A 15072-nucleotide genomic window follows, 5' to 3' on the forward strand; every position below is an offset into this window, starting at 1 on the left:
TTGATGGACGCGGCGGAACGATGGTCCGAGATTACCCTGACGTAGATGCGAAAGATGGACTGTTAAAAGCGATCGGCATTCAGTGACCTTGGCAAGTACGGCTCGTGTTATCCGCACCAACGTATTTGTTATGATTAAATCATTAACTTTTAATTATGTCAGTTCATTTTTCTAATTAAAATATAAGCAGTTTCTTCATATTTTAAGTGGTGGTTTTGGTCTTGAGGTTTAAAGAAAATCAATTGCTTATTTAGTCTTAGAATTTACAGCAAAATTATGGACAATACATATGACGCAGAAGTCAAGCAACGTTGCAGAAGTATAGGAAGTGTTGCTCACAATCCTGAACAAGTCAATAAATTTGCCGGAACGTCGACTAAATACGAAATTGATATTTTAAAACTCGTAGCCTATCATTAATATCTAAAGAAGGCTTGCTATTGTTGTTATTGTTTTTACTTTTTTGTACTTCGTTTCCCAGTTTTCGTATTTTTTGACAGTGTACTTTTTATAAAACTTCTGGATTCCTCCTGCGTCGGTTTTTGCTGATTCGAACTTGCTGACGTTTCGCCAAACATCCTGTTGGCTTCTTCAGAGCTTGACTGAAACTGGCTCGCATTTTACTCTGTACCTGCATATATATTGTTTGAGGGGGGCTAAGCAAAATGAGGGCCATAAATAGCGTCTCGGGTGACTGACTCCTATATTGGTGACAGGTAGAGACCTGAGTCGCGGTTAAGATTGTTAGGTTGTTTATGGATTTCTATAGCCTCTCGCATTTTTCGTTGGTAGAAGAATTGATTATATGCAAGAATTTTAGTTTTATTGTATTCGGCAACAGCTGATGAGTTTGTCTTAGTCGTAAGGCACTTTTGTGTTCTTTGAGCATAGTTCATAATTTTCGCTCCATTTCTCCATTTCTGGTGCAGTTTTGTTGACGCTTTGGTGGCAGCGTGAGTGTTCAGAGATCTACTTTTCAGTGGCAGGTTATACTTTTTAGACTGGTTCAATTCTGAGTAACAAAACCAAAGACTTTTTAAAGTAAATTTGGATGCAGAAGTAAAATTTGGAACTTAAAAAGGGCAAACAATATAATCTAAGGTAAATATTTTTTATGTTTTATTGGTGTGTTAATCTATGAAGGAAATGTTTATCGAGGATATAAGGAAATATATTCAGACTTAAACAGTTAAAAAAATCACCTAACGGTTCTCAATTAAAAGAAAAAATGTTTTTATTTATTTATTTTCTTTTATATTTCTAGTTTTTTCTTAGTCGATTGCCATGTACTGCAAGGATCTTTCCAATGTTCGTAATTTAAATTTAACTACAATTGAATCAAACGCATAAGCAATGAAACGATCGACTTGAATCAGACAATTTCTTGGCACATTTAAAAACATATTTTTAAACAGATTTTTATTATTTTTTCGACCACGAGACCTTGTTCGATTTGGAAACAACAGATTTAATTTTTCTTCTTGTGTCTTAATCAAGAATTTTTTTAAAGGAAAAGAAGAGAAACGATAAAATATTTCGTCAAAAACAACTTTAAACATTGTCAGAATAATGGCTAGCGTCTAGACAAACTATACAGAAAAAAGCAAAAATGAAAAATGGGCATTGGATCCCATAACTAAAACCAAATTGTCATAAATAAACAATCTTTATTGGGTCTATACAAAAAAAAATTAAGTCACAGGCACCGGTATTTACAAACAAAGATTGTTAAGTACAACAATAAGTTCGGACGGGCATAGAGGGTAGCCTAATTATTAATTTAAACATAACTATCTCGCTCTAAATAATAAATTACTTATCTATTATGTATATTTTACATGGGCGAGTCTTTCGGTTCTCGGATAACGAGTTTCTAGACTTCTCGCGATCATTTTGAGCCTTTTTTTGGGTAGATCGACACATTAATATCACAATCTTCGCCGTGCGGCGGAGAGGTGGTTGGGTGCGACGTGGTCGTATATATCATCGTTCCTCCTCTAGTGAGTATTTTCGCTCTTCTTCCTTTTGGCCGATCAGAATTGCAGTATTTGGTTGATCCAGTCCTTGAATTCGCTGATTCTGGTGTAAACCCCCGGTTGGTTGGGTTCTGCGCATCCTATCCCCCAGGAAATGATACCGGCCAGTTGAAACCTTAAAGAGAGTCAACCAGAAAAGCGTTATTTTTTCTTAATAAGTATAATTTAATATTAAAATTATAAAAAACATCTGCGAAAATTTCTTAATTGTGATGACATTGGCCTTCATGAACTCACAACATACTTTAAAAACTTCAAAGTTCGTAATTTTTGCTATTTTTTGTACACATTTGATATTTACCAAAGTATTACACTCAGGTATTTATGTGAAAAAAAAAGAAAAACACCGCAGCGGAGAAAATGAAGATGCGATGAGATAAGAAAGAGATGACCAACCAAATCTTGATTACAAGCACAATAAGAGCCAGAAGGCTCGCCTGGCTAGGACTTGTAATTAGAGCGGAGAACAGATATCGGAAGCGTATATAAAGGCATGCTCAGCGAAAAAAGGCTCACAGAACGACCAAAGATGGAAAGAAAAAATAGAGACAGATCTAGAGATGACGGACATAGAGAACTGAGAACAAGTAGCGAGAAATAGAACGAGATGGAAGGCTGTGGTAGATAAGACCAAAATGTTCAAAGTGTTGTTCGGCCACGTTAAGTAAGCACACTCACAAAAGAAATCGATTTAAAATGCGCAAAAAATCAGCTTGAAATAAATAAACTCTTTTTTGTAAATATTTTAATATTGATTTCTTTATAAATTATTAGTTTAATTACTTTAAAACATCTTTTTTATATTTAATGTGTTGCTTATTTGCTTTAAACGGAATTATGTTTAAAACAAATTATTACCCACTTATTACAAAAGAGCGTTTTTCCGTTCTGTTATAATAATAATATGACTGTTAATCAAACTGGATCATTTATATTTTAAGAGCAGCCTTCTAAAATATTTCCTAACATTTGTCGTTTGCATTTTCAGTACCCACAAGTTTTTGTAACAGTTTTCTTGTTTGTAAGAGTAGTTTGTATGACGGTATATATATATATATATATATATATATATATATATATATATATATATATATATATATATATATATATGCATGATGACACTATATTCCGGGATATCATCCGTTCGTTCGTTGAACTCCGACTGGAATCCTGCAGACGTTTCGTCAAGATTTCACTTGGCAACTTCAATGCTCGCGCTTCGAAGACCCTTCGAACACTCGAAGTAAATATATTAATTATTAATATATTAACTCAAAAAATTTAAAAAAATTAATTCAAATGAAAACATTATATTTTATAAGAAATTTATTATAAAACCGATTATAGAACTGCGTTATAAATAAGAAAAACTGTTACATTAACATTTAATGTGCCTGAAACTAAAACATAGGACTTTTTAGTCTAAGGATAGCGTTAAATGAAAAAAGATTTTCCTTATTTAAAATGTCCTTTTTAAATATATTGCTATTTTAAACATTTAAAATAATATTTTGTGATGCTTATTTTATTATCGGTGTCATTTTAAATAAATAACAACTTAAAAAAAGTTATCTACCTTGGACAAAATAATGTCTGAAATGAAAGGATGACTTCGTTCAGGGGGTTGCATGAGAGCAACTATGTTGGATGCCGCCCTCACAGTTTATATTATTATTATTATTCCACCCACGGGTGAGAAGAATTTGTCGAAAAAACTCAAAATAGAAAATCACTTGTAATAGAGAAAGAGTGGAGACATATCTTTCAAAACAAGGGACGTTGAAACCAACTTTCAAGGGAGAATAAACACAGTGAATTATAAAAAATTGAGTACGTGCGTCAAATATGCGATTGAAATGGAAGAAAGAATGTAGGAAACTAATAACAAGCTAGAAAACATTGTAGAGATCCTTATTATTTCTTTGAAATTCGGCGAACTGTCGTTCGGCTGATTATTCGGAACATAATGAATGAAATTTACAAATATTGTAAATATTAGTTTTAAAAAAAGATATTTATTACATTTTATTTATTTTCATATATTATATTAATGTTATTATGTTTATAATATGTTATTATATTTATAATATTAATAAATTAGTTCCATTCACGAAACTCGTCTTTCTATTGTATGCAAATTAGCGTGACAATAATTTAGGAACGATTCGAGATGTTACAAACTGAAATACAGAATTTATCGGAAACTATAATTGCCATTTATCTGAACTTTAGGACATAAGTTGTCCACCATGTTTAATGACACATGTCATTGCACATCTGGATTGAATTACTCTCTCGCATCATATAACGAAATATAGATTAATAAAGCTGTGTGATACCTATTTATTTAGAATTACGATAATTATTATTGTTTAATCCTATGCAAACATCTCCTTAATGGCTAGTTAGTATGAATTATCTAAAAATTTTACTAAATTTTGCTCGTAACTTTTGGTCAATAGAGTTCTGCTATTAACAATATTATAATTTAAAAAATGTAAGCGCTCCATCCTTTTTAACATAACTTGGTTTTTATCCCCTATGTAAGTCGCCCAAATTTTGTTCAATTATAGCGGTGGGTTCAAAAATTTGCTGAAATCACTATACCTCTTGTCGTCGCGCTGGATAACCATAGGACCGCCTGAATCGCCCTCGCAGGAATCGAAACCACCCCTGCGCCACCCCGCGCAGATGAATATGTGGGGGATGTGTTCGATATAACCCGCCGACCTGTACATCGACTCGCAAACCGAATTGTTGATGATGGGTACAGACACCTCTTGGAGAACGCTCGGCAACGGTCCGTCTACAAACAACAACTTGTATATTTGCGAACTTTGCTTTAGCTTACTTTGCAATTCCTCAATGTAGTGGCCACTCCCATTTTCAATCATTTTTTTAACGTAAGATTATGCTATTTTTATTATTCCTTAATACGTATGAGTTTACGAATTAGTTGGACGAATGACGAATGTTCTTGAAACGTGGCGTTTGAGCCATCACGAAGAAAATATTTTAACATGGCTATGGTATGTTCATAGATATAAGAAAATGACCATTTGCTTTGGAATGGGATTATCCAAGGGTGGTCATTAACATACAATGCAACAAGATTATTAACTAAAGTTTCGGAATTTAAATTCAGGTAAAATTGTGGTCCGTAATAGAAAATAATTTTATACCTACCTGCGTTTAATATTCTCTGGTTTGGTATACTACTTAGTTTATTAGTAATCATTCTTATTTCGTGTGTAATACAGCGTGTGTTCAATCGTGTGCGAATTATGCAAAATATGTGCGAGTCTAATTTATCTCAGGAGATGCTCCCGCCCAAATGTAGAAAACACTATTCTATTGAGACTAAGGAAGTTATAAACAATGTTTATTTGACTCTCATTGAACGTGGTGCCAGCAAGCAAGCATCTTTAGAAGAAATTCCAACATCAACTGTATGGAAAATTGTGAATAATCCCATTTCAGCGAGGAAAAAAAGAAGCGACATTTTGAGTGTAGATGAAAGATATAATACGGCGTAAAATTTACCAGTTATACGAGGAACAAAAGGTGACACAAAAGCAACAATCCAAAATTACATGTATAATAACAACATTTATTTTCACGATGATTATACCAAAAAGCAATTGATTGAGGTTCTACAAAGCTTGAACCTGCAAAAGGAATACGTCTGTGATAATTATGCAAAAAATCTGGGGCATACAGTTTTAAGGCATCAAACCGAAGTTTTTAACATCCCTCCACAAAGTTCGTATATCCATATTGCAAATAATATAGAACAAATAATAATTAGAATAGGCGATGATAGCGATAGTGATACTAATGTATTATGTGAATAATTTTAAATAATTGAAGTAGGTATTAAAAATAATTAGTAATTTTATTTTAGATTTAAACATAAATACATACATAAATAAATATATATTGTTTAGTATCTTTCCTAACAAAAACCCAAATAATTAACTTCTAAGCAAAGTACGGACCTGTTCGGCCATATTTCATTCTTACAGCTTGCCCGGGTCTTTCCTTAATTCGTATCACTTTCTTATATCTATGAACAGACTTTACCTATTATTACACCTATAAGTTATTTAATCTAGTGCCTTGTTCCGTATCTCTATGAATGACTTCGAATAACTTAACACACCATCGAGAAACTATTTTGGCTACATTTTGTGCCCGTCTGATCATCTCTGTTATTATAAAAACTTTCTTTTGGGTGAATTTCTTCAAAATTTTTAAAAACCTACAGCCGTGGAGTAAATTCCTTTATTGGCTATCAATTTCTAAAGTCTAAAGTGAATTTTTAACCACCGAAATACAGTACATTTTATTTGGTCAATACTATAACTTAACAAACTTAAGATTTGAAAATATCTGCAATGTTTTAGTTCCTAGTATAAGATCTGAATAAATGGACTAGAAGCTCTAGAACTTTTTTAAACAAATTATCATATGCGTGCCGAATATACTTTGAGAGTAGTAATATTTCGTACTGACCGAAGTGCGGCACATATTAGCTTAGTTTATAAATATTTAATATAAATAATATTATTATTTATATAAACATTTTTTCTCTACTATTCTTCGATGGTGTATAAGAAACATATTGACAAACATTTTCCACTTTTATAGCAAAAGCGCTTAATTGAAAGTTAGTTGACAAAATTACAAACTTTTGCCTTAATTTTATTTCGCTATGCCCCAAGGTTTTTTTTTCGCCTTTCTGAAAATGTGAAATCTCTTTAAGTATATTTTGTCAGTGCCCTTCGTAACTCACCCTCGTAGAGTCTCCCCCATCCCGTGACGTGGGCGGTTCTGCCGACGAAATTTTCATCGCTTTTAGGTACGCACACCGGCAGAATGTTCGGTTGGAAGTGTACCGGTTCGTAGAACCTCAGCAGGGCGAGGTCGTACTCGAAAGTACTGGGATCGAATTGAGGATGCGAAGCGACTATTTGAACGCGACGTTCCTGGTGGAGGTACGGTTCCCCCTCCGTCGATAGGTCGTATTCCCCTAAGCGTAGCAGAAGGTCGCTCGGCGGTACGCTGTAGGTAAAACGCGTAGGTAGAGTCATTCAGCAAATTTGTTTGCGAATAAGAATTAATACTCTTATGGTTTGTACTCAAAAAAATATCGCCACGATAGAAATAAATGCAATTCTTGGCAGTAACCAAGATAAAACTGAACTTAATAAATAATAAAGCTGAAATAAAACTGAAATAAAAATAAAAAGCAAAAATTTTAAATATTTCAACAATTTAGGACTAAATTTAGACAATAATTAACAATTTGTATCTTAGAAAATAAAACTAATTGGTCGCTGACTCACTCATGCAATCCATGGCTCATGTTTAGGCAAAGAAGATATCGCAAGAGTTGAAAAAGTTAAAAAGACTTGTCTAAACCCATACACAGTTTAAATTCAAATGCAAAAATTATTTGGTTAGTCAAAATTAAGTTAAGTCATGATTCGTATTTGAAATACCACAATAGCATTGTAATGTTATATATAAATAGAAATATGAATAGAACGATACAAATCACCTGATGTTAAAATAAACGCTTCTACTTATTCGAAAATACCAGGCAAATACCAGCAAATTTAAAACGTTTCAAATAGAAATTTCAAGTTTCTACAAATATTCGTTACGGTGCATCTCAGGCAAGACTGACTTAATGCAGAATAAACATCTGGTGGGATGGGTTTTACCACGGTCCTGCGAAGGTTTGCGGTTAAGGCACTGTAAAACACTTAAAACGTCAAAGCAATAAATGCACTATATTTTTGGTCGTGTTATACTCTGTAACAAATTTGTAACCGCTAAAACTCAGGAAACTTATTTCCTCTTTAGCAGATGCTTGAAAAATTGACCATGACCCCACAGTGTCTGATATATGTTCTAATCGATTCGGATAAGAAATTCTTATAAGTGGCCGAAAAACATAAATAAATAAATTAAATAAATCATTGAAATTTTTTTTATGTAGTAAAAAATTCCCAATGAGATTCGTGTCACATCCTTTACTTCACATTTTTTCGTTATTATACTGGGTATTATACGGTAAAACTCTGTTATTATTAACGATAAAAAAAATTTCTTGGCGTAGTAATAATCCTCGCGTTTGAGAAAAATATTTTTCGATATAACCTGTAGTTTCTGTAAGATCTTAATTTTTTTGACTTTGAAAACAGTTTTTCATTGCAAATTTTTAACATTTGTTTGAAATTTAATTTTTTCAGGATCGTCATTGGAGTGTGAATCTTAAATACGGACTCTATATATTTTTTTACAATTTATGTTAGTTTTAAATGATGGTTCAATTTCAGTTTTATTTCGTTTTATTTTAACTGTCAAATGTATTTTTATATTTTTTTGCTTTTTGATAATGCAGCCATGTTATGCTTTATTCATTTTTATATTAATATATTATGAAAAATTATCATTTTCTAGTTTATATAGTTTTACAGAACCTCATAAAACTTAACTTTAACTTGATTTGTACAACTACTATTACACGTACACCAATTTAGCCTTTCAATATGACGGCCGTAGGTTTAAAATTTCCGAAGGATAATTTTATTATTAGAATACTAGAAAAAATATCTCAAAGATAATGTTTTTGGCCAATTAAATTTTAAATTGAAAAATATTGGCTTTGTATTTGAGATGACGCCCTAGAAAAAAAAAACAAAACTTCATTGTATTCATATTTTAAAGGCTCGATGAAAAACGGAATATTAGGCAAATCTTTTAAATAGCCAATTTTTACACTTTATTTATTTATACCTAATTATCACAGCTGGAATATACCAAATAAAAAGATGGTTGGCGCTTACTTATCGACGCAATGGGCAGCCGTGATCGCCCAGTTCTCGTTAAGCAACGCCGCCCCGCACTTGTGAAGGTACGTCGAAGTCCTCCACTGCCGCAGGGATATCTGCCAGGGCCACCTGCCGAAGGTCGACTTTTCCCCGCCCACTATCCTCGCTTCGGGATACATCCGGCGCCCGCACACTGTTAAACGTTTGACAGATTGTTAAAATACGTACGACGGCAACGTCGCGTTCGTTCAATAAAATGATTATAGTCGAACGGCGGAAAGCTGCAGTTTTGCGGATGCAGGGGGGCAATTGGTCCACGTTTTGTATTCAAATTCCGTCCGTCGTCCCTGCGGAAGTTTCTCAGGGGTAAAATTTTTCGACGCTTAAATAGGAAGCAGAAAAAGTTTGCCTACGCTCCGTAAGAATATATGAGCTTGGCGAACTAGGACGAAATGTCAAAGTCAAATCGGTCAAAACAACATTGCTTGCGAATATTTTCCCTGAATCGAAAATAACTGACTGGAAATTTTGATGTAATTGGCTAGACGAAGATCAAACGAAAGAGTTTTTATTTATCAACATAAAGTATAACTACAAATTATACGGTGCTCATTCAAAAATTTTCCGTAATAAACGAATCCTCATAATTTCTAATAAGAAGCTCCCTAATTTTCATTTCGGTCATTTTATTATTTGTTGTAAACATTATTGCCATAGTTTATATTTATGGATAATGTCTGATATGTAGGGTGTACCTTTCGTAGAGGACAAAATAAAAGAAAGAGAGAATGAAGTTTATGTGCAAAGTATTGTCCTCCCTGGGCAACTTTTTTTTTAACTGTTTCGTCTTTTTATTTAGTCTTTTATTTATAAAAGGGGTCTGCAATTATAATACAACAGTTTTAATATAGAATTAAATTAAATAAAAGCGGCTGGTGAGCTGCAAATGCAAAAAGAACCAATATCCAAAATCAATGAAAAAAGGAAAGAAGATTAACGCTTTCAACTTTCTATTACTCATTCCACAAAAACTCTCTAAACTGTTGCCAAAAGTGGGATTTGAAAGTTGGACACAAGCATGTAGGAGGTATAATAAAAATATATAGTCAAAAGTATTAATCTTTTTTTTGAGAATTTATTTTAAGAGTATTATACTTGTAGGTGAAACTTGTTGTTTGATCTTATTTGAACAATTAATCTGTCAATGAATATTCGGTTACGAAAACGTAATTATCCAGTGCGTATAAGTAAAGTCAATTCCACATTAGATGTAAATTAAGATAGATGCAGGTGCCCAAACCGTGGATGTTTAAAAAAAAAAAAACGTTCTGAGGTTCCAGAAACTGAATATGTGGATTCAATTTATAGGAAGGCGCGTGCGTGTATTCCATTTTGTAAATTTTAATAAGAATGTGATTTGCAATCAATAATGATGAATAGATCCGGTCTCAAGATTAATAAAAGCCCAGGCAATCGCTCCAAGCAAGGCATCCGTGCATAGTTTTCTTTTGGTCTGCTAGAATACCATTTTGGTTTTAGGCACTTCCGGTTAATTCATCAGTGAATTTTCTGAATTATCTCTAAAAAAGGGGGGTTTAAAAAGAAAAGAGTAACTTACTTGGACGCTTCTGGTAGATGTAATAATTTTAAGTTTTGCTAAATATAACTCAAAAAACTAAACGGCAAAAAATTATAAATTTTCCATTTTAAATTTTTTGTTATCTCATTATCGTTCGGTACGGACTGTCTAAAAGCGGTCTTAAATTAATTCGAAGGAGGTGGACAACGCAAAAACGCTTAATGGGTTCTAGAAGCTGGAAATAAAGGGCAGTTAACTCGGGAGAGTATGCCGGCCCGACTTGATGCGTTTCGATCTCGTTACGCGTCGTTATTGCTTTGTTTTTTCCGTGTGGACGTTCGCCCGGTTTTGAATTACCTTGAAGGTTCGAAGAACTACCCAGCAACAGGAACGGATTTCAAACCGCGAGGTTTTGTTGATATTTTATGGCAAACAATGCTACACTCGTTCGGAAGGCAAAGGCAAATTTAAAATTTGAATTCAAAGAAAAGAATTTTCCAAATCAAAATCTGTAAAATAATTTTTTTAAATCTTATCACCCTTTTAGTGCGGTGCTTAAATCGAATACCGAATTTTAAACTGGCCCCGCCTGGTCTTGAAGGCAAAGGAAAGCACCAATTACGCAGAATTGAGAGCCAAAATTTTATTGTTATCATTTCGACCCGGCATCATTTAGAACCTTAAACCGACCCTGCCTTGTCATAACCCTTAAGTATTTCTAGTAGCCGGCTGATTAGCCTAGGTAATTTCCTAACCGGCGAGCGTAAAGAAAGGAGAACAGATACGGGATGATGCCTTCTGTGGATGACTCGTTTGGAATCTGACACGAAAATTGGGTCCGTCATTCAAAACAAAGTCTGCCTTGGACGTCAAACCGATTTGGTCTCGCTTATAGAAAAATAAATGTGTTCGCGGCGGAAGCCCTTAAAATGCCGTCTTTGCCGCCGTAAACGGTATTATGAAAAGCAATAGGAAAAGTTTTCCTTCCGCGTAGTTGCTGTCGCGTCATTCTATGAAATTGGAAAAGTTTTGCCGGGCTCAGTTTAATTACTTTAATAGTAACAATAACGAAAATGTAAAATAAACGCATTACTTAGTAAAAACTCATTATTTCTGACCAATTTAATAATAAAAGCTTTATCCAAATTGTGGCATTCCTTACCGTCAGTAAAATCGCTCATGTTGACAGGCTTGGGCAGCGGTTCTTCAGTGGATACGTTGGCTGCAGCTCCGCTGGTGGTCATCATCGTAGTCCCACCGTCAGTCGACCCACCGACTGCAGGAATTGAAGTGGTCGTTTTTTCCTTATCGGTAGTAGTTTCCATTGCTTCCGTGGCACCTTCTTGTGACGGTGTCAGCGTCGGCCAAGGAAATGTGCTTACCCCAGAAGCTGAAGTAGTTTCTGGTGAAACGGTTGATGATATGGCGGTCGTCGTGGAATACGATTGGTTAACGTTTGAAGTTAGACTTTCATTGCCCGATGCAGGCGTGAGAGGCGTAACGCTGGGCAGGAGTACCCAACCGTCGGGAGTAGTGAGTGGTATCCAACCTGCATTCATATTAAGTGTCTAAGCGGTACTAAATATTATAAAAATAATTTCTACCCTGAGTAACGTTATTTTGAGTACCGTTGGCTGCCTGTACAGTTTCGTTCTTGCTGTCTTCAAGCGTCCAAGTAACCAACGCAGGCTTAAAAGTGGTTGTCGATACTGTGGAGTTTGCGTTGGTCACCGTCAGAATACCAGCAGTTTCGACTACCACCCCTGATGTCAAATTGGTCACTACAGAAACGTTCTGCTGGGTTAATGGCGGTTGCGTAACGTTTGGAATCGCTGCGGTACTGCTTTGACCTGATACCGTGGAGAAGGGTATGCTCGTGGTTTTGGTAGGCGTGGTAGGCTTCCTGGTGGTGTTCAAGGGCGTTTTGGTGGTAAACACTGCAATGTAAACTGCGTTGCGTAAAAAAATAGTTAGAGCATAAAATTACCTGTCGTGATCGTACTGGGTCGGGTGTATTTCTTCGTCGGTTTCGTTGTGGTCGGTTTTTTACTGGTAGTACTCCTAGAAGTTGTAGTGTAGGGCTTCTTTGTTGTCGTTGAAGTTTTACTGGGTTTTGTAGGCTTCGGTGTGGGTTTGGTTGTCTTGGTCGGTTTAGAGGGCGATGTCGGACTAGGTTTGGCAGTGGTAGGTTTAGGCCGGCTCGCTGTTGACGGTTTGGAGGGAACGGCCGTGGTTTTTGGAGGTTTGCTAATTTTTACGGTGGTAGTTGATGGAATTTTCAAGGTGGTCGCTTCACCATTGACCATTTGGAAGGTCTGGAGTTTGTCTGGTGTCGGTGTAGTGGTACCAGAACCGGGTGTCGCTACTGTAGAATTTATTCTCGTAATGATGCCGTTACTGACGGTGAATGTGGGTTTTTTCGTTTCAAAAGGTATTTGCGTAGAGGTAGATTCGTTGGAGGTGGTACTGGAGTTACCCAGAAGCGCAAGTGTGGTGTTGTGAAGCCGTTCTGGTGGCTCCCTCACGTCTATGATCTCGGTGTCGATACTGTTGTCCACGATGTCGTGGTGAGGCTCCACGTGGCAACAGGAACCGAAATAAAACCTGTCGATGCAGGTACCTAGATGGGTGCCGTTGGCTTTCAGGCAGTCGATTGCGAACATGCACACGCCGGTCAGCGCGTTGTTTTTCCTTGACACGCACGGCAGGTTCCTGATGTTCCTGCCATTCGAGGAACCTAGAAATGGAAAAGATACAGGATGTCTTTAAAAGGCAATTTTCTTAGTCTTTAGTGCAAATTGACACTCCAGTTAAACTTAAATAATACGTAAAAATATTGACTTCCTTGGCATGGGCGGCTAGAAAGAATTATTATGTCGAATGGGAATTTTCATACTTTTTATAAAACTTCTGAATTCCTCCTGCGTGGGTTTTTATTGAGTCAAACTAGCTAACGTTTCGCCAATCAGCCTGTTATTGGTGACATGTAGAGACCTGAGTCGCGGTTACGATTCTTGGGATGCTTAAATTTTATGTCCCGTTTCGTGATTATGTTCGGCAAGTTTATTTGTCTTATTCTTAAGGCTCTTTCACGTTCTTCATGTTTTTTCTCCAATATATTCTTTGCCGCATATGCATGGAATGCTTTAAACTCCTGGCATCTCAAAGGGAATTTTGTCCTTGACGGATCAAAGATGTTAAGAAGTGATAAATCTGGTTTTGACGTTATATTTCTTTAGAACATTTGATATGTGGTGAGTGATGTTTTGAATGTAAGGAAGAACAACTGCCACTGTTGTGTGGAAATGCTTTCTGCTTCATTGCTATTGGAAGGTTGTGGCGAAGTGTATTTTGTGATGTAACGCTTAATATCTTTAATGCGGAAATTATTAAAGAGAAGAGAAAAGTTGGTTAATTCTGTAAACAAGGAGTTGATAACCGATTATTTTTGGGCCGGATGGTGATGTGACACTGCATGAAGGCATCGGTCTTTATGCATAGGTTTTCTGTAATCACAATGACCCAATGTTAGGTTTCATTTTCTATTGATAAGAATGGGAGGTAGTTATTAGTTTCTATTTCAATGGTAAAACGTATGTTAGGGCGTATAGAGTTTAAATGTCTAAGAAAATCTAGTAGAGATTCTTAACCATGAGACTAAATCATCATCGTATCGTATCATCGTTTCCATAATTTGGGTTCCAGATGAAAGAATACATTCGCGATGACTGGTGATAGTGGAGAACCCACAGCTGTTCCTGACGTTTGTTCAAAAATGTGACCTTTATAGGAATAATATGGACCAGACAAGCATTTTTCAATTAAGGTGAGAAGGTTTGGTTCCAGATTCTCGGTTTTTAGTATATATTGAATGATGGTGATAGTTCCAGGAATAGGAAGTTTAGGAAAGAGGGATTCTATGTCGAAACTAACCAGAATATCTTGTGTATTTAATGTAATGTTTTTTATTTGTTCAATGAAGTGAAAGGAATTAAGTACGAAACTGTTCGTTTTCCCTATAAAGTGTTTTAATAAGGAAGTTAGATATTTTGTCGGAGAACCAATGGTGCGGACAATTTTCATGTTATTTTTTTAAATCAAAACCGTCAAATGCGACCGAGTTATTAAATTCGGCCGATAGATGGCGCGTTGCGCATAACTAATCGCCTGATCGGCTATCAGATTCGTCGCCGCGGATGGTCTTTTTACGGCGATGTTTCCGTGTCAGCTAACGGCACTGCCGGACCATCTTGACCCACTAAATCCGAATACGTGTTATGTAACGCATTCCTCGGTGCCATGGGCGTCCGCTGGGGGAAAGTAAACTTATCGGAAGAGTAAAGCGGGTTTTACACCGCCAACTTTTGACACAGTTTGTTACGTAACACAATTACTGACGAAGAAATTTTTATTTTGAACCGCTTTATATGCAACGGTTATTTTGTTGTCAACTTTAAGAGTTATCAACATACTATAGACGATAGTTACAATTTGTATTTGCCAGGTATTACAAGAGATTAAAAACAAAACGCATGAACTGAAATATGTACAAAAGGAAATACTAACAAGTCTATTAGTGAAATTTTCCAATAAATTATAGCAATTTATTCTTCAA

At 35.5% G+C, this 15072-nt stretch overlaps 1 protein-coding gene across 2 annotated transcripts in view; it reads right to left on the reverse strand.

Annotated features, from left to right (window-relative positions):
* Positions 1 to 1677: 1677 nt before the first annotated feature.
* The window catches only part of LOC132705981 (serine proteinase stubble), a 41113-nt gene continuing 27718 nt past the window's right edge, over positions 1678 to 15072 (reverse strand). Inside the window, exons 3-9 of one of the 2 annotated variants that reach the window (XM_060677001.1) lie at positions 12445 to 13194; positions 12062 to 12394; positions 11620 to 12006; positions 8894 to 9071; positions 6832 to 7100; positions 4644 to 4842; positions 1678 to 2151 (exon numbers count right to left, since the gene is read on the reverse strand). In XM_060677001.1, the coding sequence (XP_060532984.1) occupies positions 2034 to 2151; positions 4644 to 4842; positions 6832 to 7100; positions 8894 to 9071; positions 11620 to 12006; positions 12062 to 12394; positions 12445 to 13194 (2234 nt within the window). In that variant the 3' untranslated portion in view covers positions 1678 to 2033. Of the gene's footprint in view, positions 2152 to 4643; positions 4843 to 6831; positions 7101 to 8893; positions 9072 to 11619; positions 12007 to 12061; positions 12407 to 12444; positions 13195 to 15072 lie in introns of both variants that reach the window. The other variant, XM_060676991.1, reaches the window with a different exon arrangement.

The sequence above is a fragment of the Cylas formicarius genome, unplaced genomic scaffold (genome assembly GCF_029955315.1).
Source record: "Cylas formicarius isolate icCylForm1 unplaced genomic scaffold, icCylForm1.1 PGA_scaffold_10__41_contigs__length_53128322, whole genome shotgun sequence".
Classification (NCBI taxonomy): Eukaryota; Metazoa; Arthropoda; class Insecta; order Coleoptera; family Brentidae; genus Cylas; species Cylas formicarius.